The sequence below is a fragment of the Hippichthys cyanospilos genome, chromosome 18, assembly GCF_059441005.1.
Source record: "Hippichthys cyanospilos isolate Australia breed blue-spotted pipefish chromosome 18, RoL_Hcya_1.0, whole genome shotgun sequence".
NCBI lineage: Eukaryota > Metazoa > Chordata > Actinopteri > Syngnathiformes > Syngnathidae > Hippichthys > Hippichthys cyanospilos.
This window is the reverse complement of record NC_142386.1, coordinates 6998059-7022114: the sequence shown is the minus strand read 5'-3', so window position 1 is coordinate 7022114 and position 24056 is coordinate 6998059. Positions and strand designations below refer to the sequence as shown.

General features: G+C 43.0%; 2 protein-coding genes across 3 annotated transcripts in view; both read right to left on the bottom strand.

Moving 5' to 3' along the window:
• The window catches only part of sipa1 (signal-induced proliferation-associated 1), a 28797-nt gene extending 12380 nt beyond the window's left edge, over positions 1–16417 (bottom strand). Inside the window, exons 1-5 of one of the 2 annotated variants that reach the window (XM_088440490.1) lie at positions 16349–16417; positions 13068–13237; positions 786–2187; positions 334–458; positions 68–256 (exon numbers count right to left, since the gene is read on the bottom strand). In XM_088440490.1, coding sequence (XP_088296616.1) covers positions 68–256; positions 334–458; positions 786–1893 — 1422 coding nt within the window. In that variant the 5' untranslated portion in view covers positions 1894–2187; positions 13068–13237; positions 16349–16417. Of the gene's footprint in view, positions 1–67; positions 257–333; positions 459–785; positions 2188–5520; positions 5685–13067; positions 13238–16348 lie in introns of those variants that run through there. The other variant, XM_088440491.1, reaches the window with a different exon arrangement.
• Positions 16418–16533: 116 nt separating this feature from the next.
• LOC148408752 (histone acetyltransferase KAT5-like) lies at positions 16534–23682 on the bottom strand. Its single transcript, XM_088441766.1, has 15 exons — positions 23634–23682; positions 23486–23552; positions 22586–22654; positions 22373–22509; positions 21653–21721; positions 21140–21310; positions 20996–21070; positions 19837–19899; positions 19333–19581; positions 19156–19245; positions 18925–19065; positions 18763–18856; positions 18531–18690; positions 18364–18445; positions 16534–17948 (listed from the first exon to the last, which is right to left on the bottom strand). Exons 1-15 carry the CDS (start codon positions 23661–23663, stop codon positions 17814–17816), a joined length of 1632 nt encoding a protein of 543 aa, XP_088297892.1. The 5' UTR covers positions 23664–23682; the 3' UTR covers positions 16534–17813.
• Positions 23683–24056: the final 374 nt, after the last annotated feature.

Below are 24056 nucleotides of genomic sequence, written 5' to 3'. Positions count from 1 at the left end.
GTCAAGTGCAACTACAAAATACTTTCATGAGCGAAATGAGGAGTACTGGGCCTCCCTCCTGGCTTACCCCCTGTTCATCCAGCTTCAGCAAGGTATCGCGGACCTTGGGGGAGTTGGAGGCCAAGCGAAGGCAGTGCAGGTTGAGTTCAGGCATGATGAACTCCAGCAGCCGCTTGGGAGACAAACCTCGAGGGGTGGCGTGACGGGCGGCCGAGGGAACCGACTCTTCCAATATGGAGCCTCGCAGCGTCTTCATCTGAGGAGAGAATTCAAGACAGGACAAGAGTTGGCTCGGGCGCCCACCCGCCGAACGCTAGGGAGTCGGACGTTTACCTCGGTGGTGCGAAAAATGATTCTATAATTGTACTGAGCTCCGCTGGTGCCTTCCTTCTCTTCTCTGCGGAAGCTGATGGCCACTGGGCCAAGGCGATCATCCATGCCAAAGAAATTCTGATGTTCTGGAAGAAAAAGTTTACACAGGTTACAGACTGCAACTTTAGCTGCACCGGAACGATCCAAAATATCGCTTCATCCATAAGTCCGTTCCTTTGCTAAGAGTTTGATACGTTGTTCAAGAGAAGAATTTCTAACTACTTGAGGGTACCTATAGGAGATGGATGAGTGGCTTTTGGGGAGTGGTGTCACAATTTCAAAAAAGTATTAAAACGAAAAACATCAAAAGAAAATCAAACCAGAAAAAGATGCAACGCAAAATGCAAAAAATGGTTTGCGAAAAGCCTGGCACATGTATTCAACGAGTGCGGTTTTGTGTGCCGGGTCCTTACCTTTCATGTAGAAATATTTGCGATAATAATGGGCCCCCAGATCTGCATGTTCGATGAAATAGTTGCTTTTGCCCTGCTGCTGGACGTGACTTTCTCGGGGCTCCTCCAGGACCGAGGCCGCGTCGTTTGGGGTTCGGGGGCTCAGCCACAGCCCCCGCCTGGTCCGGGAAGGGCCTAGGCCCACCTGCTCCTCTCCGCCCGTCTCGTTTCGGAAGTGGGGGCAGCTGAGGAGGAGCTCGTTGTCGTTGCCGTCGCCTTCGTCCAGCAGCAGCGACTGCTCGGGGTCGTCGGCGGCGGCGCCGTTGCCCACCTGCGCGGGGGAGGAAGGCGCGCCCTGGGAGAGGGGCCGCATCTGGGAGGCAGCCGAAGCCCCCGAGGTGATGTTCTTCTTGCGTCCTACGCTGTCTCTGTTAGTGGCCACTTCGGTGAGGTCAAACAGGATGCTCTGAACATCATAATGGGCGAAGTTCCTCACCCAGGCGCCGCCCCCGATGTTATCGTAAGGGCCGGGCTGAGGGACTTGAGGTGGCGCGGTTTTGGACTTTTTACCAAGACCTTCGGGCTTGGGCGGCTTTGCGGGTTTTGGGGAGTCGCTCGGGGCGGAAGACAAGACTCGGAAGAAACCGTCAGGTTCCGGCGGGTTGCCTTGAAGTCCTAAAAGCAGGAAGGGGTCTTTAAAGCGCAGTGCGTTTGGGCTAAGGGGTCCTTGGTTCGCACTTGCCCGATCCTGGACTTGAGTCTGTCTCTCCAGCGAGGAGAGCGAGCCGTACTCCCTGTGCAGCGGCAGCACCGAGTCCCCCTGAGCCCCCGCGCCCGCCTTCTCGCCCATCGCCCGAGCGGCTTTCCCTCCGGCCTTCCCGCCGGAGTCCAAGTCTCCTAAAGTCACGTCGCTGTTACTCCTCTGCATGATGTGGCCCCGGCCCACGGCGCGCAGGGTCAGGCCGGCCCGGCTCGGGGTCAGGTTGTCTCCGTCGGACCCGTCCGCCTCCCTCTGGGGCGGCCACTCCACCACGCCCGCCTCCCGCTTGGGATCAAAGTTGACGGCCGCGACAGGCGGCCGCACGTTCTGCCGCCGAAACTTGCGAACGAAAAGGTCGTCGGACTGCATGTTGACCACCGAACCGATGATGCGAAAGCTCTACTCGGTCAAAGTCCTGCTTGAAAATGCTGGAAACGGTCTTATGTGGGCACACTGGGGAGCTCTGGCGTGAGATTGAAGAAGAATGTCGCCAGGGCCCAAGCAGGTGTATGGCCGGGAGCTTTGGGAGTGATCCAGGAGTTGTGAGGTGCCGCTTCCTGCGGGCTGAAATGGACCATCACTGTGATCCCATTCTCTTTCTTCCTCCTCTCAGACTAGGCCCCGTCTGCACACCCGACATGGCATCCACTGACTCTTCAGCACCTTCAAAGAAAGAATATAGCTTTAATTTTCCCCTAACTTAATCACTTTCACATTGCTGCTTTTCCTGTCGTCTGTACATCGAATTAAGAACAAATAAAAGACAAAGTCGGACTACTTCACAAGTTGCATTTATTTGGTCCAATTCGATCAAAGCGATCGGTGAAATGCCTCGGAAAACACATTTTGCCCTTGTCATTGTGATCCTCCTGTTATGTTTGTTTGCAAGGAACTACGACAGTATCCACGGGTCACTTTGACCCGGAGCATATCTAGTCATCCTCAAGTGTCTGAAATGTGTACAGTATGATCCAAATCCAATTCATTTGTTTGAAGCAGGGATTTAGGTTCATTTCTCTAGACCAGCAATAAACTTCTCTGTTTAGTGGGGTGTGTACATTTTTGCAGAAGTGTCAAAAACTTTCTTTTTTGATTAGGCAATCTATTCGGTAATATTCAGGATAAACAATGACATTTTGCAAAGTGTCAAATTTGACCAGAACGTGTTTGGCTTTGCATGTGTGTTCTTGCTCTTGTCGAGCAATTTTAACAAGCGCTGCAAAGTACCTCTAAATAGCTACAAGTCTCTCAATATAAGCAGCCCATTAGAGCACATTAACAATAGACAGTCTTAGCAGGAGGAGGCAACGTAACGGGGCGGGGGTGTCTTCCTGACTCACTGGAAGCCTGGCAACATACAATAGAAGGACACTGTCTTTCACACGTGCTCCCACAAACACATGCACAGCTTTGAATCATGCACAATCAGGACATTTTAGGAGACATTTAAAGGCATACTAATGCACTATGATCATTTTTGTTTCAAGAGCTCGGAAAACTGCTTTAAAAGAACCCCGTGGTAACGTTAAGACCTTCTTTTTGGTCATTTATTTTCTCTCACGTCTGTCTTCATTTGACCACACTGACGTCAATCAGCTAAAGCTGTCGCCGCCAGTTACGCGAGGCTTCTTCCTGTCGGGCTTTTTCACATGCATCTCTGCTCTCGCGCTTGCATCCTGCAGAGCAGGTGCAGCAAGCAGTATGCGCGCACAACACGCTATAGTGTAGTGTTGAAAAACATACACTCAGGGTGCACTCTTAAAAGAGATAGCTTGAAATTTGACGTGGACAAAAAGCACAAGTTGTGTAACGCTTTGAGCCGTGCTCATGTGCCCACCGCCGACGTGTTTCCATGCAAGCTCCTAACGAGAAGAGGGAGCAGCAAGTGTTGCTGACTGCACATTGTGTGTCAGCTCCATGTGGACCGTTGATTCATGTGCTGTGACTCAGCATTAGGGCACCCGCAGCTTTGTGTTCTGGGACTCTTTGCTGATTAGTAACACTGGTGTGGGGCATTTGATCAACTTAGGTCAGTATTTCACAAATAGTGGCGTGGGCCCCACTGGAGGCTCGCGGATGACTTTGGGAAACAGACTTTGCTTTGGCCGTGTGAAGTGTAATTACACCTCCGCGCCACCAAGTGGCGCTCATTGTCAGAGTCTGTGTGGGAGTTGGAAATTTCAAATTGCTGTCAATGCACTGACAATGCACAAGTTATTTTTTTTAATTTTGTTTCCAGACAAACCGGTAACCTATATAAACTCCTATGTAAAAGTATTTTTTTTAATTCTTTTGAATGTTGATTTATATCGTTTTCTTTTGTCTGATGTTCAAAAAGATACCTTTCTAGTTTAGTTACATTTTTTTCTTATTCATAGTCACCGGGAAATATTTTTCCTTTCTCCGGCTTAGGTACAGAATGACAATGGGCCAAACATGTTGGTGAAAGAAGCAAAACTACTGGTGTCTATTTCTGTAAATAAAATTAGTAGCGCTTAAGACGAGTGTGCACAACATGCTTTTCGCTGCAAGTTGCTCCAATCAGTGTCACATTTTTCATGTTGTTCCAAGAAGCAGCTCTCCACCACCACAAAACTACTTTGACACAGAACATGTGCCCACCTTGCTGAAGACCCCCCAACTCATCCAATAAATCAGCCCCTGTTTCCATGACAACATGTTCCCATGCCAAGTCGAGATCTGCTCTGCGGTCCGACAGGACTTGAGCCCGATGACCAAAATAGATTCAAAAGTGAAACTTCTATTTACTTCCAGGAGGAAACATATACACAGTAATGACATTTCTTCTTTTGTTTAAAAAAACAAAACAAAAACAAAGACTTTACAAATTTACTGTACACAGATTATTTTAACATTTACTTATATATGACAGTAGTAAATGCATAACCAATCTCATGATATAAAGCAAATACGTATACTTTTAAAGGATTTTACTTGCATTTGTAACTGTAGCTGCTGGGTACTTTGCATTGATGTGGAAGGCTAAACTTGAGTTTCTACGTATAATCAAAGGTGCCTTCAGGGCATTTTTCTTCAAGTTAAATTTAAAGGACAGCCAATCAGCGTCCACTCCAGCGAGTGCTTGACCTTCATTTTTCATGTCATCAATTTTAAGCACAAGTAGCCTGATGCATATGAATGTGCCCGATCGGCATAACAGAAAGCATAAAGTTAGAGATTAAAAATTCATCTTAATTTGAATTTATTGAAGCACAAAAGAACCTTGGCCAAAACAGAATTCACTTTACCCTCATATTAGTGGAGTAAAATGTAGTAGGTGTAAGAAATCATTTTTCAGATTGACTTGTCACTGCAAGATGGCCACCCCCTTACAATGATTCATCACACACCGTCCTTTTTAACATTCACAGACAAGCGTGTGACTATTCTTACATGAAGTTGAATGTAAAGAGGAACTTGTGTAGTGTACTTCCTGTCCACCTGCTCATATTTATGCATATTCTTCTGAAAGCCCTTTTAAGTTCCATACCATACTTTCTATCGGAGTATTTGCAGTTATTATTATTACTACTGTGATTAGTGTTATTTAAATAAAACTGCAAAAACCAGTCTAATGTCTCCCTGGATATTTCGCAGTGAGCAGCAAGTCTGGCTCTAAGCATGCCCTAATATAAACCGATCAATGAATAATCGCAGGAACGGCTGAGTGGCAATAAAAAATAACTTAAGGACATTATGGGAATAAACAGTAAATGCATTTTGAAAGGCTCTCAATACGTCAAGCTACAAGTGGCGTCTTCTCGGTGCGATTGTGATGCGGCTTATGACGATGTATGGAAAGTGGGTAATGGCTACAGCTACAATTACCGCTAATGTTTATTATGTACGGATGTTGCGTTGCCCATGTTTTTATGACACTGCCTAATTACAGATTTGACTTTACAGGTTATCTGCATGGTCATTAGCCAACTTGATCTAGTCCCGATCTAGATAGTACGATAGCATTGCACTCACATTGGTCAGATGGGAGCGGATCGTGAGCCCTTGCGCCATCTGAGCCACAAGTCGACAGGGAGCGCAACACAAAGTCAACTCTGTGCTCTTTAAATACACCACGGGAGGAAGTGCGCTAACGAATATTCCACTTCTTGATTTTGCTACTTTATTAGATACACCTGCACACTGATCCATTACAAGCGTATCAAAAATCCACTGGAACAAACGACAAGATTTTATTTTATTTTTTTAAACGGGGCATCTTTGATTTGGGCTTCAAAATGGTTGAGAATGATTTCTGCTACAGTCTAGAGGTGTGCAAAAACAAAATAAAAATAAAAAAAACAGCGTGATCTTCTCCAATCTGCTTTGCAATTCAAAATGATAAAAGGAGTGTATTTTATGTATTAAGTTTTGATGGACTGCAACTGCAACTGCATTATTGCATTATTTTTATTCACTGACATACCTGGAACGAAAGACAGAATTTTTCTTTATGTATTCAATCAATTTTGGAACGTGTTTAATCAATTCTGAATTGTAGTAAATGTGAGTCCTAATTCATTTGTGCAATGATTTTTTTTGCCACATTATTACGAAAAATAAGATTAGTGGCAACTGGCAACTTCTGGATTTTTGTGACGCCTTAATCCAATGTGAAAGTTGAAGAAAGCACAGTTAAAGTGTAGTTGCTAATGAAGCGTTATTGTATCTCAAAACGCCTTTACAGATTGAATTAATGAACTAGGTATTGGACATATAAGACAGCTTTTGAGAACCTTAAATGTTTTGCGAACGTTTTAGAGGTCAGTGCACAGAATGAAAGGACAGACATGCAGGCTGTTTTGGGGAAGTCATTGTCGCTTGACATATTTTGCACACCACAAAGCGTGTGTCCTGTCAAACAGGAAGAGATGACTGACATTTGAACCCGCAAAGGATGGGTGTCGTCATCATTTCGACTTAACACGACTTTACCGGCAAGACCTCCGGGACGATTGTGTGATCTTTTTTTTTTTTTTTTCCTTCGGGTGAAGCTGTGAATATCATTTGAAAAGGCTAAGAGTCAAGTGATGTGCAGTTGCGCATTATGCACGTCAGTGCAATCAAAGCAAAGCACTTGGCCGAAGCTGCCCAAAAGTCCAACTTCAACATGGAAGGTGTTCATGCTAGTAAAAAGCTGCCTCATCAGTTCGTCAAAAAAAAAAAAAGAAGAGATTGATCGCAGGAAATATAAAACCAACGTCGGTTATTGATCCATTGCAACAGTGTTACATTAGATGCAGTTGGTTGCACCTCTGCATTGCTGCTCAACCTTTTGACACTGGCTCGGTCTGCAAGCGATGCTTTTAGAGAAAGTAAAAGTGAATTAATGGGATGGTCTGACGGTCAAATTCAGTCCAAAGGCCCCCCCGCGCTCCCTCCCTTCACAAGCCCCGCCCCTTTGGAGTCACACTGCGGACAGTGATCTGGACCGCTTCCAAAAGCTGTTAAGTCGATTGCACTGCACTACTCTGACTTTTTCTGTCATGCCTCGGATAGTCTGTCTCCTGTTTTGTCCTAAGAGTTTGAAAGAATCAGTCTGATGAGCGTAGCTTCCAAACCCGTACCTCCCCCCGAAGACACACCAACGCCTCCACCCCACTGCACCTGGAGTGATTTTACAACGGCAAGGTTTGCCAAGACGTCAAAAAGTTTACCTCTTCTCCTTTTTGATGTTTTGGCATTTTGAAAACGCTTCAGACGCTGCATTACTGTAAATGTCGCGCCCTCAAGCCACTTCATCTTTAGATGAGACTTTCAGTAATGTCTGCTGCAGTTTCACTTCTGCGTGGGCGTTTCTGTCTGTTTACGTTAGTAATGTAGTCCAGGGGTGTCAAACCCAATTTAATTGTGGGCCAAATTGTATGTATAGGGGGCCATTATGACTGTGAAGTCAAAACAATTTGAAATACTATGATCATCACCTATTTACCTAGTTTTGAAATCGGAGGCCAGTCAAAACTGTTCCAAAGAGGGTTTGGTACCGGAAAACATTGTTGTTTGCCTGAAATCGTTTTTAAAGTTGTAAACAACTTGCAAATTTGATATTTTAGTCAGAACCTTGAAGTCATAAAAGTCATAAATAGCATTTTCCGGGCTGGATTTGGCCCCTGTGCCTTGAGTTTGACACCTGTGACCTAGTCTGTCGATCTATCTGTCTGTCTGTCTGTCTATCTATCTTTTTATCTATCTATCTATCTATCTATCTATCTATCTATCTATCTATCTATCTGTCTGTCTGTCTGTCTGTCTGTCTGTCTGTCTGTCTGTCTGTCTGTCTGTCTATCTATCTATCTATCTATCTATCTATCTATCTATCTATCTATCTATCTATCTCTAATCAATCATAAGGGGACTATCTAGCTATTTCTCTCACAAGCTAGATAGCTACGGATTGAAAGTTAAGGGGCAAAGCTGTTTCGGTACCTAGCTATGGGTTAAAGGTTAAGCAGGAAAGGTAAGTCAGATATTTTCACCAAAACAAACTCCATAGAGGGAAGAGCAAGATAAAAGAAACTCTACGGTAGTGTGGATATTGAAAACAAAGTTCCTCTTGCTGATTAAAAGCTATTGTTTCCATGGTGACCTTTGGTAAAAGGACGCGCCTCTATTGTTCGATATGCACTGCATATGGCATGACATCAACGTGGCGTGCTGGTAGAGGGCTCCAGCGTTTCCCGCGTATCTCGAAATGCACTTTGCGGCGGGTTCAGTGTGAACTGGCACCATGTGTGTCAGTGTGCTGACATTGTCCACAGATGTGTAGCGCGGGGTGACAGGAAGAGCAGCTTTCCCTCTGTGACTGTGTGTGCATGTGTGTCGGGGGGCGTGGCCGACGGACAAAACAAGCTGGAAGGACTTCATGACTACATCTATTATGCTGATTTTGGACGCGTCTTTCATTCATCATGCAGAGGAAACGCACTGGCGTGGCTTTCGCCCTGTTCTTGTGAGCAAGACTGCCTTTGCTTCTTCCTGCTTTATACTACTAAAACGACAAACTGTTTTCACCTTAAAGTGTTCATTTGTGTGAGGAAATCGACGTGTTTACTGAGTTTACTGTGAGTGCCGGACTAAATATTTGCTTTTAACTGATAAATTCTTTTTACTTTGAGCAGAGGGTTTCGATTGCTGTCATTATTTGAAAAAACTGAATCCTTTGCTTCTGCGACGTTTGTTGACTCCAAGGCAGTGTTTTTTTTTCTGGTTTTGCCACAGAAATGCTGACAAAAGTGTGGCAACGTACACACTAACCCTTCCGAGACTCAAATGATCTCACCACGGCTATTACCACGAGGTCCGAAATCGTTAGGATTTACATTTTCAGACGAAAACAGCCGGTTTACATTTGACAATAGCGTGGAAATGCAAAATTCCTGAAGCAATCCGTTCTAGTTTGCCTGTGTTATGAAATGATTGTTTTTAGTCTGGCTTTTCAGACAATTAGGCCCCTACGCGGCGGCTTCATCGGCTGCGCACCTTCTGACCTAGATCTTCGCAAGCAGCTCCCATGCTAACGACGCAAATCGGCTTATTTTGGGGGTGAAATATTCCATGAAGATGTAACCGCGCAGAGTTTAGGAGCGGTCTGAAGTGACTTTTCGCGCAAATGCTTCTCCTGTTTGGTGCAGGCAGACGGGCGGTGAAACACATCAGCTCCGGCTGCTCTGCCCATTGGCTGCTTTGCAAGTGACAGCTTTGCACAGGAGAGAAGCAAGCGGCTGTCTCCTCCCCACAACCTATTCTTCTCGTTTTTGCATCAATCTCCTGGCAGGATGTTATGTGCCCTTTAGATTTGCAGCTATTTGCAGGTGCCGACGTGCTCCCTTTCAGTGGCTGCCAATGGCCTTGAGTGCACTTCTCCTGTGTAATGGCAACTTGAACAATGACAAGGAGGACCGCCACGGCACAGCATAATGCGCTAATGTACCAGCGTATGTACGTATATGCGTGACAATGTGGAGAAGGGACTCTGACGACGTACAATGGGCTACTGAAGGAGTGCGCCCGGGCTAAGAGCTATTTGCATCAGTTTTACTCAGACTGCTTACGAGGTTATCAAATACTTTTGCAAACGCTTATCATATATTCGATATCGATATTCCATTCTTCAAAATAATCAGACAAATTTGATTTTTTGTTTTTTTTTTTACACCTTTTGTCCCACTTGACTAAACAGTTATTGTTGGTTATTTATTATTGTTTAGTGATTAATTAGATTATAAGGAAACGCTTGATTGGAGAGACAGCACTATATGCTGTTGATTATTGAAATTACTGAACGTAAAATTTGTTTTACGAACTTATATTTTCGTGAAACAATTAATTAATGCAATGATTACTTTTAAAGGATTTTTGCATGTTTGTTTGTTTTATTGAAAATCTCGAATACCCCATGAAGTTCCGTCAAGTACTCCAGGGGTACTGGCATCCCCATTTAAGAATCACTGCTTTAGTGAATAAAAACGAAATAATTAAGTAATACCACACAAGAGGGATGGATATATACTCATCAAATATCATATTTGGAAACACAAAAGGACATAATTTCATGAAGGATGACAGAAATCCGAATGATCACTGCTGAGAGGCCCAAATTGGAGGAATGTGACATTTTTGTGGAATACTAACTCTAACCGATTACTGGATTATGAAAATAGTTGTCGATCAATCTGATAAACGGTTAGTTCTTGAGTAATCGATCGATTTTCACAGCTCTACGTGCGATCATTATAAAGTTCAATACAGTGGCATCAATACAGATGCAAAATGAAAGGCAATGGCAAAAAGCACGTCTTTAACACACGCGCAGAACTCCTTACTAAAACCAAATAATGACTGCAAAGTATTGGTGCTGTTTTAGTAGTCGCGGTGATAAAACGATGAAGCGTTAGAGCTGATGTTTATTTCCCCAGAGTGTGACTCACTTTTAGCGCGCGCTGACGCTACGAGGCATCACCGATACTCGGCACGGAGCGCAATAGCGTACTTTGCAAAGCCCAAACAATCACGGACGGGGACGTCAAATATCAGGTTGCATTTAGGGACTGGACAGTCAAACGAAGTGCATGGCTAGGGGCTCAAATAGTCATGAAACTTCTTGAAAAGTGGCCACTGACTGTTTCGAAGGGGGGAACGTGCTGCTGTTTATCTTCAGTAAATAGCCACAAAAAAAAAAAAAAATCAAAGAGGGGACTCTACAATCCGCATAGCTAAATGGAGCAACATGGAAAAAAGTCTTAACCAAAAGAAACAAGCAATTATCAATGGTCGCACTGCATGATGCAAAGTCCTCTCAATTTGCATACCGTGATTTCATATGACGTAAAGCAGATCAGAATGGTTATCAGGCTTCTGCTGAGCTGATTATTGGAATCGGGTGTGTTGGAGGAAGGAAACTTCAAAAACGCGCAGGGTAGTGACCAGTAGTGAAAAAATTTGAGCTAACTTTAAAAGAAGATATTGGAAAAATGCTAAGAATATAATTGTATTGATTGCACAGAGGGGCCTAGCTCTTATAGTGTGGCGAGGTCCTCCAATGCAGCGCTTCCCAATCAGGGATCCGTGAGCACATTGCAGGGCATATGTAGAAACTGATGAAAAGAAAAAAAAAAAACTGCACAGCATGGCCCTGAATATTTTTCTTGTTCAGTGTTTGAACACCTGTTTAAAGGGGACTCATTTAATGAAAAGTGCTCCAGTTTTTTTGTGCTACATAAACATTAGTAGAGACTTCGACATATCTAGTTATTCAATTAGGTCTTGTAAACATAAGTGACTCGAGGAGCACAAGTTGTAATGAAGTAAAACGTGAAAGTAATTTTAACCCCTCTATCCCTTTTATGGACTAATAGAAAGCACATAACAAAATAGGCATCGTCGTGCCCCATTTAGGATTTCAAAAAGAGTCATATTGCTGCATGTCATTCACAGAAATGCTTCCTTGCTGGATAAAAGGAGCAAATGTAAATTTTGGTTTCACCCAAAGTTCAGCTTAGTTTATGAAATGATTGTGTGTGATTGAATTAAATGACTGTATTTTTCAGATCATAGGGCACACCGGACTAAAATATCACTTCAAACTCAAAAATCAATGCTGCGATAAGAGTCTTCTTCTGTCTCCCTTTGTTTACTGGGAGATTGCCCCCTGGTGGCTGGTAAAAAACAAAAACAAAAAAAAAAAAACTGATGTAAGGCGCTGGGTTCAAAGCGTGAGAAAACAGTAGCGGCTTCCAGTTCAAAATTTAGTAGGGTATGAATGTATGGATTGTCACCCGAATAAATGTAGCAGTTAAAAAAATGAGCCATTATTAAGGAAGTGGCAAGAGGCAAAAAGAAACTGATATTTAAGCCTTGTGCAGTATTTGTATCATTTTTGGGTCAGTTCCTTCCACATCAATCTGGCAGTATTTTACCCAAGGGATGGTACACTCCTGCACGTGTAATAACCAAAAGGTCGAGCCATTTTGAACTTTGACGTGTCCCCATCTGGGGGAAATTTCAGCTCCCCGGTGCCTTCTTTTAATGCTTTCCCTTTAATGTGATGTACGGATCAAAGGATTAGACAAAATACTGCACAAGGGTTAAAGTGGTCCAATAGCGGTAACGTTTAGCAACATTTAGTCGGCAACGCTTGGCGTCAATCATCCAGCAGGCTTTTTGCACTTTCCCAGAGCCCTTGTGTCATTCCGGCTCCGAATGGCATTTGGCGGCTTGAAGCACTCATGTCAACCGCAATGAATAGCAGGTAGAGCGGGGGTGAGCGTGGCTCGATGTAAATGAAATGCCCCGTCCTCTGCCTTATGTAAGTGAGCGCTGCCGCCGCTGCGTCTCTACAGTACGACTGCATGCTAGGTCGCGCATCCCTGCATCTTTTCTCCCTCCGGCATCTACGCGAAAGCCCCGGGACTGGCTGGGTGGCGCACACTTGCCCCATCCCGTCTGCGGGAGGGTGGCTGTTAGCCGACCCCGGCGTCCCTCATTCTCTGTGCCACCTTGAAAACGGCACCCCGATTGATTCGGCCGTCATTGTCTTTTGCTCGTCACGTGCAATGATATCAGCGCAGCGGCGCCCAGAAAGCTTGTAAAGCAAAGGTGGCGCCCAATTTTCCTTCTTTGTCAACATGAGGATTTAAGAGCCACGTCTTTTGTGTCGACGCATTTTTAGATCATCTGGTTTGACAAAGGCTTTTTGCACGGATTGTGTCATTTTTTTAAGACAATTGGGCCTCACAATAGGGAGGAATGGGGGGGAGGTGGGGGCCAATGATGAAATGCGACAAAGGTGGCAAACTGCCTTGAATGCCTCACTGTAATGACACATAAGGTGGCTAGAGGGGGTCAAGGGGGGGTTGGGGGGGGCATCTTAGCTCACTCAACTGTTTAACACAACAACAAAAGATATGATGACACCAGGCATTATGCCATCATCTGGCCTCATGCACGCATGCCTCCACACACCGGAGTCGCAAAGACGGTCAAGCGGGACGACGAGGGCCCGGCAAGAAAGAAAAGGCTCTTACCTCCAACATTTCAGCTGCGCTCCGGCCGCTCTCGTTTCATCCTCTTCCTCTGTGCCGACTCCCTCCCCTTGTCTCCCCGTGGCGGCATTTTTCTGCTATCTTGCTGGGCGCTCGGGCCGCCTCGCCTCCTTCCACTCGGCTTAGTTCCTCCTGTCTGCTGCTCTCTTCCTCTAGCCGAAAATAAAAAAAACAAAACAGCAAACAATAACACACACTTCCCAATTTGGCTGTTTGCTAAGTCAAGAGGCAGGTTGATGTGCGCCGTCCTCCCTTCCTCCCTCTCTCTCTCTCTCTCTCTCTCGCTGATTCGATTCCATTCACATCGTACTAAAGCCGACCTCTCTCTCTCACACACACACACAACACACAGCTTAGTCGCAGACTCCTCCCCCCTCCCGGTCTCCTTGACAGAGCGAGGGAGCAGCGGTCAGCCAGAGCCAAAAAGAGAGCTCCTAAATGGAAATACGTGATTGGTGAGACGTATTCAAATGGAGCCAAGGGCCGAGTGATGTCATTTCAAGGCGATAACATGCAAAGGTGACATGATGATGTTATGTCACGTCCTGCAGTTAGCAAGGCTTCTTTCTCATGCTGCTTGCTTATTTTTGCAGACGTTTGACTTCAACCTTGATTGCCTCAAGTCAAGTCGTTTCCGTATATTTGTTGATTGGTTAGCAGGATCTCACCTTTGTAATCATTGCAGTGGGAAGAACTTGTTTTATAAGACTATTTCTTTGAAAGGTTTTTTCTTAAGATTCTCCAGATCTCTCATTCTTTATGTTAATATCTTATACCATTTGGTGAATATTTAAAGCTTTAAGGACCATAAATGTAAAGTTTGTAAAGAAAAGAAACACTTTGCTGTTCTGTACTGTATTTTTTTCCTTTTTTTTTTTAAAGCAAGGTGTAAGCAAAAAAATGTGCATAATTTTCATCACAAAAGAAATCATTGAGATAATTACATCTGGGCCTTTTTTAGGTCAATAATTTATAACATCTCTGAATTTAATGCATTTTTATTTTGGGAGCAATAACTGTTTTCAAAAAACATACACTGTAACGTAGAGGCAAAAATGGTCCTCAATATAAAAGGGTTTAAATATTGAATGGGATTATAAATATTTATATTAACACATTCAAATCTTTTTGTAATACATACAGTAGCTATAATACATTTTTAAATTTGATGCTGTTTTGTCACCACAGATTTTTTTTTAAAGGACCAAACACAAAATTTGTGTTTTTTCCCTGCCAAAAATGTGTTGTATTCGGACCTTTGTCGGATCAATAATTCCTAAATCACTGCTTTTAATGCAATTTTATTTTCTGAGGAATGGCAGTGTTTTGGAAAAAAAGAAAAAAGAAAAAAAGGCACACTTTAATAAGTTAAAGGCGAAAATGCTCATCTGTGCGCATTAGGGCCCTTTTAAGCTTTCTGACGTCTCTGGACAGACTAGATAAAGGCTGAAAATGGGGCAGAGTTGAAAATAGCGTGCGCGTGTGTGTGAGAAAGAGACTGTTTGCTCGGAGCTACCCCTGTGTACTCCCCAAACGTAGGGACTGACATCATTACAAACAATCAACCTGCTTGGGGACAATTACAGTGTCATGTATTTTCTTAGCATTCATATCTTAACTCTGTGGCTTTAATTTCAAACATAAATACTGTACATCAAATCACCCCTGCTAGGTTTGAACGGAACATGGAATAATATTTCATTGAGGAGGGGGTTTCACCGTGTTCCAACAGCCACCTCCTCCTCTGTAAATGAGCATAAAGCGCTCCTCGCCCTGCTCACACCAGATGCTTGTTGTGTGCTAGCGGGTCAAGCTCTGAGCAGCGTGGCGGGGGGTCAAGGAGGTCGGGGGCAGGGAGGGGAGCGTGTGGGAGGCAGTGTTGTTGGTGCCGTAACTGTTATGAACTGATAAGGACCATTTTAAAAAGTAAGAACATGCATTATGCGGGCAATGCAACTCGAACCCTAATCCTGTCTTGAGGAGCCGAAAATTTTCAAAAGTCTTACCATAGTAGATCTTCAATCAAAACATTGAACAAACAAGCATATAAATGGATAATATTTGTGATTAATTAACATTACTTAGACGACTTACCGAAAGCATCACCTGGTGAAATTATTGACAATATTAGGATATTAATTCTTGTCATATAATGTGTTTGCATGAGAAGTAGTTGGATTTGAACACTTTAAAATCAAAGGAAGTTTAACATCTCAACAGCTGCAAATGGTTCTTTGGCCTCAACCACAAAACAAATTTTCCATTACGTTTCCTGGAATTTACCATGATTTACATTTGGATTATTTGCCGATGTTTGGATGACATAATGATCTGCCTGCCATGAGTTGATGGACAGCATGTTTGTACACTTTGCATTGTACAGTGGTCTGGGCATGGTTTGGCACCACTGGTCGTCTATCTTTACAATGTTGTAAACGGTTACTTTATTGGTGATTACTACCTTCATTGGTCGCTATAATAATTGATGTAACTTGAAATGACGCTCAAGACAAGGTACTCCGGGTCATTCGGTAGCATCTTCAGGGTGACGCTCTAGCTAGCTTGTCAGATTAAAAAAATCCTTAGCGGCAGTGTGCATAGTCTATTAATCTCTTATTTTCCTACACTTTTTTGGCTGTTGGGATACTTTGAAGGTTGTATTTGGAGAAATTACATGTCTACCGAAAATTCGTAATTTTGTCAATAAAAAACGAATATATCCAACACACACCTGGTTTTATGAAAACACGTGATTTCGCGTATATTGGGGATATATATTTTTTTTTTAAACAGCTTTATACAGTGTTTCCTCGGGCATGAAAACTTCAGTGACAAGTGAATTCAGCAAAATAGGATTTAGCTTTTGTTTTAAGCAAAGTCCTTTCATTTGCAACTAATTAAGACCAAGTATTAACAGGCTGTTTGACTGTTTCAGCTTCACTTTAAATGAAAAAGGGTCGCCCATAAATGGGTGCAAGCGAATTATCTCATATTACCTCTGTTATTGATAGCCTTTTTTTTCCCCAATGAGTCTTATAGGTCACAATAATTTGGGAAGTAGCTTCGCAATGAATTGTCTTGGCCTCATTTACCACCAAAGTCCGACAAGAACTGAATTGAAACTCAAAAGACGCTTTTCTTATTGCTTGTCAGAGATATTTACATTGACATCTTTAAAACGCTTAAAGGAGTGTTTTTCTTTTAGGAATTTTTGCAAATACTTCGGTAAAAAAACAAAACAAAAAAAACGGCCGATTACTTACCGAGGCCGAATGAATCCACACGTATTCACTGCACTTTTCAAAACTTACCTGACGTTAATTTGGTATCGTACGAGCATGTTGACTGTCACGTGATTTTTGACTCCTCGCTGTTTACACGGCCACCTGGTGGTGGTTACGCAAAGGGTGAAAGTCCGTCAAGTTGACTAATACTGGCACCTGGCGGACACTTTTTACATTACATTTACTGCGATCACAGTCTAGTCAGGCACAAATATCACGCGAGATGACATTTCGAGCCGTTCAAATGAAGCTTTCTTTCATTTTTCCTTTGATAAATATCCAAATAAAAACATAAGAAATTAAACTTATACAAAACACTTTAGACCGGACTTTCATCACATTTCTATCAAACATCAGTGCTGCACTTGGATATGACAACATTTCAATTTCACTCCATATTCTTTCTGACAAGCATAAAGCACGCACTAGAATATCACGCCTCTCCTACATTTCGTTTACAGGATATTAAAACAAACAAACAAACAAAAAACAATAAAAAAAAAACCACTCTCAAGTTACGGTACATCTTTTTTTTTTCTTTCTTCTTTTAAAGCATTCAACATGGCTTGTAAGTTAGATATACAATCAAATTAGGTACGGAGTCCCAATTCACGAAGTGATTTATTTGAACGTATATTAAACATGGATGGAAAAAGGGCCAAGATGGAAAACCACCAGCATTAGGGGTCCATAAATAAGAAAACGGATTGTTTAACCATTACTAAAATAAAATATTTTGACTAAGGTGGCGCCTTAAAAGTCAGACAATTAAATCTGCTTTAATACAAATGTCTTATTTTCAAATCATAAGGTGAGTGGAACAAATTTTGAGTCAACGTGAGCAGCATCAGAATTCTCACTAAAATACATGAACATTCAATTTAAAAAAAAAAAAAAAAGGGGGGGGGGGGTAGGCCCGGAGGATGGGGCCAGAAGATATGTGTAATTTGTGACAGAATAATTTTATGCCTCCAGGTGAAGATGATAGTCAATTGATTAAAATAAATCTTTTTGGAGAAAGAAAAAGGGGGGGGGGGGGGGGCTGTCTTAAAAGAAACCCACTTCGGTGGGTTATATTATACATAGATGATGACCAATTTAAGCAGAAATTCATATCCAAAAATGTCCGTAGTTGATGTTGCTCATGTTTGTGATTTGACGCTTGACCATTCATACCTTTGACGAATTGAAGTTGATCATGTACACAGCAGATGGGAGTGTTGTCGCTTTTGCTCATGTCATTGTTCACTAGTCTCTTTTAGAGTCCAAATATACAGTATTGAACAGATATTCACAATAAAAGCTTATGCAGTTTGTTTTGTTTTTTTAAAATTCATCCTGGGTTAACAAAAAAAAAAAAAAGGGGGGGGGGGGGTTGTTTTGCGAAACCATGGTGAGCCCAACTGAGCTTCTTGTCTGGTGTCCAAACGGTCTCGAGGAGATTTTACCACTTGCCCCTCTTGCTCCAGTCCTTAGGAGTGAAATGAAGACATTTTGGATCGATGCGCGTGTGTCTCTTTTGCATGGCTCTTTCATGTCCTTCCACAATGTCTTCTGACAGAGTCAAGATGTACTGGCCCTTCATTAGAAGAACCACAAACAGCAAAATCATGGTCACTATACAGGCAAAATCTGGACGTCTTGCGTCAATCTGAAGAAACGACACGACCAGGGCATCGCAATGAAGTCCATGTCATCAAATATTACATGTTTGTAATTCTTTCTCATGCTGTCAGAAATCCATGTAATATTACCGAGAGGGCAACCACAATGCGTAAGCAGTATATATATTTAAAAAAAAAAAAAAAAAAAATCACTTATTCTCTTGTTGCAGTGTCATCTATGTTTTATTGGGTATGTGCCATGGCAGCATGCCGTTGGCTTGGCGACGTGCTGTTGTTTGTCTTCCTTGGCCTATTTTTTTGCTCATCCGTAACCCAAGCTCGCCTTGAACTTTTTCCTTGGTACTAGATGCAAATAGGCTGAGCGCTCACCTTATAGTAGTTGATCAGGTTGAGGTACTGCAATGTTGAAATGACATCTTCTTTCTTGACACTTGTGATCTCACTGATCTCACTGAGGGAAAAGTGAAAAAATAACAAAGCTCAGTTGTGTAAATGTCCATAAGGAAAATAGGAAGCATATTCCAGCGCTCGTATACTTGATTGTGATCTGTGGCCTCTCGCCATTGTCCGGTTTAAGATCCATGAGAATCTCCAGGATGGTCTGCGACCAGTAAGAGCGATAAGACAACAGGCCCAAGTCCGAGAGGGGCTTCTCCGGCGTGCCCGTCTTTCCTTCCACCTTTGACAGCTCGTAACCTAGAGTACACACGATAAGGTGAGCTCGCTTAGGACGCGCCCGTTAAATCGAAATCCACTATGCGCACTCACTAAACTCGATGAGAAGCTTGCCGTAACCTCTCCGCTGATAGGGAGGCAACGTCAGGATACAGGCCACATTATAATCCTCGGTTGACTCCTTTTCCTGAAAGAAAGAAAGAAAAAAAAACATTAGGATCGTCTCGGTGCAGTTGCGCGTGAACACACGCGTACCTTTGAGAAGTATCCCACTATATGGAAGCCTTTGGAGTCGTACTCCGTCATTACGTAGAAGAGGAAAGGGTCTGTGTCGTAATACAGGGTTTTGTGGTCCAGGAAACACTTTGCGAGTAAACATAGGTTCTGGGAATAATTCTACAACGGAAACAAAAAAATATATACAGTCAGCGGCGTTGAAAAGGGAAATGCCGGCCGGAGGGAAGCGGATGAAACGTCCAAACTAACTTTGTTTTTTCTGCCATCGATCTCAAAGAAGGAAATGGTCCCTTTGCGGTAGATCTCGTTGCCTGGAGGATGTCTGAGGTTACATTTTGTCTGATGAAAAACACGAGGGGAAAAAATACTGAATAAATCGGGCCGAGCGGCACCGTTCAAGCAGCTCTTCGAAGATGTTTGCTTTACCAAATGTCTCTGCAGACACTTGAGACTTTTGAGGTACTTGAGGCAGAATTCACAGAGGTAGAGGATGGGCAGCGACGTGAGTTCCTGCGGATACGGCGAAAAGTACCAGGGCTTCAGCCTGTGACGACCCAGTTCTATGCACTCGATGTTTTTCATCCTGGTGACGATGTCGTCGTGGCTGCGGTCCGACACCAAGCTCCCTGTCATGCGGGGTGCAGACGGGACTCCGTCAGAGCTGTCCTGGGAGTCCTGAGAACAAACGACGTTGAGATTAGACCCGGGCAAAATTTGTCACATTTAGGCTTAGGGTTCTTCTTCAAAAAGTCAGAACTCAATCAAAAGCTTCTTGATGAAAAGAAATGTTTGTACTTGGACGTCTTTGAGCAACATGTACAATCACAGTGGTTATACATGTAAGCACAAAGACTAGGTTTGAACCCAATGGGGGCAACAGCATCATTTGGCAGCAACACACAAATTTCAATAACAGGAAATCAAACAGACCTCTGGCGGTGGTAGAAAGACACTGGCACTTTGCGGCTTGTTATACTGCAAAACCTTTATCATCTAGCAGAGAGAAACACACAAAAACACGGGCTTTTGGAAACTAAAGGGGAATGGAAACGATTTGTATTTGACACCGTCAACCTGATGGAGCTCACATTCTTGAAAAATGAATATTCGAGAAGGGTTAGCCATAACCATTTATGCCCGCGATGCAGATGGTGAGTGTGAACTGTCAATGACATCAATTAGTCTTTGCTAAAAAGGTGCACATGAGCCCCAACTTAAACGAGCTTCTCTTCGTGGGTTACCGCCGCACAAACGCAATGAGGGGTCTTGATTCGGAGAATGATTACGACCACAGTGAAAGTTGGCGTCCATGTTAAACGGCTGTGAGGGTGTGTGCTCGCAAAAATGCCTATGAATGCAAATGACAGCTTTTTTTCACGCATTCAGACCCGCTGGGAGTAGGGTTCTCAATTGGAGAAAAGGTTGTCCGCATTGAAAAGGTCGAGGTTAACCTATGTACACTCTATGCAGATCATTGAGGGGACAGAACATGTTTTTTTCCCTTAATGAAACAAATGTCAGCTTTGCAAATTAGCTTATGAACCACCAGTTGAAAAAAGCATATATTCAATTGATATATTTTACTCTTCAATCCTAAAGATATTTATACGTATTTTCAGAGCCCAAACATTATTTCCCATGTACTAAATTATGTATTAGCATTTTCTCTTTTTTTCAAGCCATCATGTAAAAGAGGATCCGAGAGTGGCAGGTACGGAATGAGTTCAAATCTGTGTCGAGATTCACGTCTGAATGCGTGCACGTAGAAAAATTATCCATGAAGGCGGAAGCGTGAGCAAATTGTCATCTCAATCATGTCTAAATTTATCATTCAAGTACATGTAATATTCTCCATCATTGCTGAACGCAACATTTTTCCCCACAGAAATGACGCATCAGTCTTTTTAGTGAAAACAAATTAAAATAAAAACAATCTATGGTCGTCACTGTTTGACTAGTACTTGTAATGATTGCAGAAAAAAAAATCAAGCAGTGCCTTTAAGATGACACCCCTAAGGTGAAAAGTTTGAATCAACATGCATGCAAGGTGGTAGTAAACTGAAAACGTTAGGACACTCCCACTGCATACCTCGTCGGCGGGTCCGCAATTAGCTTTCCTTTTCCGGCCGGGCTGAGAGGAGATGAGCCTTCGAGCGGTGCCATTCTTCAGAAATGACAAACACGGGCGTGACGCAAACGAAGAGCGTTCCACGCAAGGCGCATCGCTCATTACAGTGGTGAGGGAAGACATCTGCTCATGCTCTTCTCGGGTCTTGAAGGTGTTGGTCTCCCTCGCCGCAGGGTAAACAGCCGCCGGAGAAGCCTCGGTCGACGTGGGTAGGGAGGGAACGGCGGGCGCCGGCGGCACCTGCGGCGCCAGAGGGACCGGCTCCACTTTCCTCTTCTGCGGTGAACAGGAAGGGTTACGACACTCGGCGTGGTTGGCCATCGGCCGCAATGTGCATTTTTCTGACTCGATCAAACGTCGGCCCGTTTTAGTTGAGGTCAAGGAGGACAACCTACAGCTTATCTGAGCTGACAAATGAGAATGGTTTGAGTCTGACCAATGGCCACAGCTTTTTCAATCAGCTATCTGAATAAGCTTTGTCTGTCCTGGCGTTCAACACAAATTGCACCTTATTTAAATCTGGTATTAAGATACGACGTGAACATGCGCCACGCATGTTAACACCAGGAGTAAACAGGGTCTTTCGGCCTATGGGTAATGGGTAAATTCAAGTTGTACCAGAGTGGGGAGGGTTTTGCCTCGGGAAGGAGCTGTGGCAGATTGTAGGTTGAGATCTAGACTCTTCCTCTGAATTGAACAGAAAGGAAGACAAGCAGGTTGGGTTAACTGACATCCGTGTGGGCCTTGAGTTCATTACTCAGATGAACTCCGTATACCAATTGACAGCTCTTTTTAACTATCAATACAAGATTAAAAACAATTTCTTGGCACTTGATGATAAAGGCACAAAAAAAAGGCCTCCATTCAAACAAAGCATTTCACTCACAGACAGCAATGACAGATATATACAGCGTGTATGAAAAGCCATGAAGCTCGGTTATTCACTTTGAATGAGGTCTTTAGACACTGCCAATGTCAAGATCTTTTTTTTGTTCGTTTTAAAAAACACGAAACCCGAGAAGGTCAGGAGTATTATCTAAATGATCAAAATGACTTTCAAGCTAAAACATTTTCATCCAAACAAAAGATTAGATGATAAAACAATGTAATGAAGCTGATCTTGACAACGGAATTGCATTTGGCCATTGGGTGGTTCGAATAACACTAGAGAAAGCCCTTGTACCACCAGTGAAAATCACTTACGAGGTCATCAGGACGTTCCCTTTATATTTGAATTGCCAAAGATTGAGCAGCAAATGACAAAATAAAAAATACTGATGGAAAGATTTGTAGGTTCATGATAATTAGCGGTCCATTCATGAAAATATAGTCGCTCACCACTTCTCGTTCGGGTGAGCTGGGGCGGGAGCCTGGAAGACCATTTTTGGTTGGCGTTTTGGCTTCCTTTTTGGGGAACTGGAGTTTTTTCATGTCCAGTCGGTCTGCTGTGACCCACTCGTCCAGACGTTTGTTGACTGTCAACAAGTATTTTGCACATATTAGCCATCTCCGTGGTTTCAGACAATAACAAACACGCCACAATATACTCACAGTCAATGTAGTGAACATAGTAGAGCTTTCTTCCGGAGACCTCCTTCACACTTAAAATCTCAGCCAACGCTAGAAGAAAAAGACAATTAGATCAAACTAACTATTTTCTAAGCAGACTGGTCTGTAAATCAAAAAGGAGCATTATAATTTATGTCGTGGTAGCATCACGACAGAAACTGTTAGGGATATAGCAATGTTATTGTGCCAGTCTTTCATTGTACCTGCGCAATGTTTCAAGTGAATTTTGATGGACTTTTGTTTTGAATTGGCATTACATATATAAAATAAAACTAACATGCGCGTTTGGTGGTGGTGGGAAAATCGCATTTGTACCGAAAATGCTTTCAAAGACTGGCCAAGACAGTGATGGGCAAGCTAGAGCCCAATTGATTTTCTGCTGAAATTAAAACACATATTTTTAAAATGTCCTGCAACACTCCATCCATCTGCTCCTGGTCCGGCCTTCTTGTCATATTTTGTGGCTTGAGTCAAAAGATTTGCAAACCCCTGGGTTAAGACATCAAATTTGCAAAGCCAAGAGGACAGGGATGCTGACACAGGAGACTGTTAAAACGTGCATTCTTCCCTTACTAGAAAAAAAAATTGACACCACCAGAAAGAATGCAAATCAAACTTCCAACTGTATCAACAATTATGAACAATTAATAAATTCATGTGCAATATCAACACTGCATTGCCGTGAATATATTTTATAAATAAACTATCGTAAAGAGCTGGCTAATTGAGACATAAGCTCGTACGGGATGCCCCAACTCCGTGAGGGTTATTAGCTATTTATTACAACAAGACGATGGGGTGTGTTTAAAAACAACAACAACTGAGGTTCGCTAATTAGCATTAGCTCGTTAGCATTCAAAAAAACAAGCGAACAATACTTACGCCACTCGTCTTCGTGTTCCTGGTTCTTCCGGAGAACAGGAAGGCGACAGCCCTCAACAATTTCAACCTGTGGGACAAAATGGGTTGATTTCCCACCTGGAGAGTGGGCAATGAAAGAAAAATAACAGCACATCGCTAGAACACTTACCGATGATCCGCTGTCGGCCATTTTCGTCATCCTTGCGAACTGAAGCGGGGTGTTGTGGGAAAATGCCGGTGTACGTCAAAGGGGAATAAACCAATCAAGAAATACTCTGACGGCGTATGCGGTGAGCGGAAGTCGGTAAACGAAACAGGAAATGACAACAGAACATAGGTTCGTTGAGCAAAATACGAGTGATGTGAAATATAGAAACCCTTTAGGTTAAACTTCAGATCGAGATTAAAAAACAAAACACTATGTTTACTAAGTAAAATGTATTGGTTTGATTTTCAATGTTGACCCAATAATTTTGAGAAAAATATCGGGATTAAAGCACAACTAAATCAGAGCGTATTTAACTGCAAACATCACTATAATGACCGATTCAAAATGCTGTAGGGTCGTAGGCCCAAATACTTAGCAAACAAG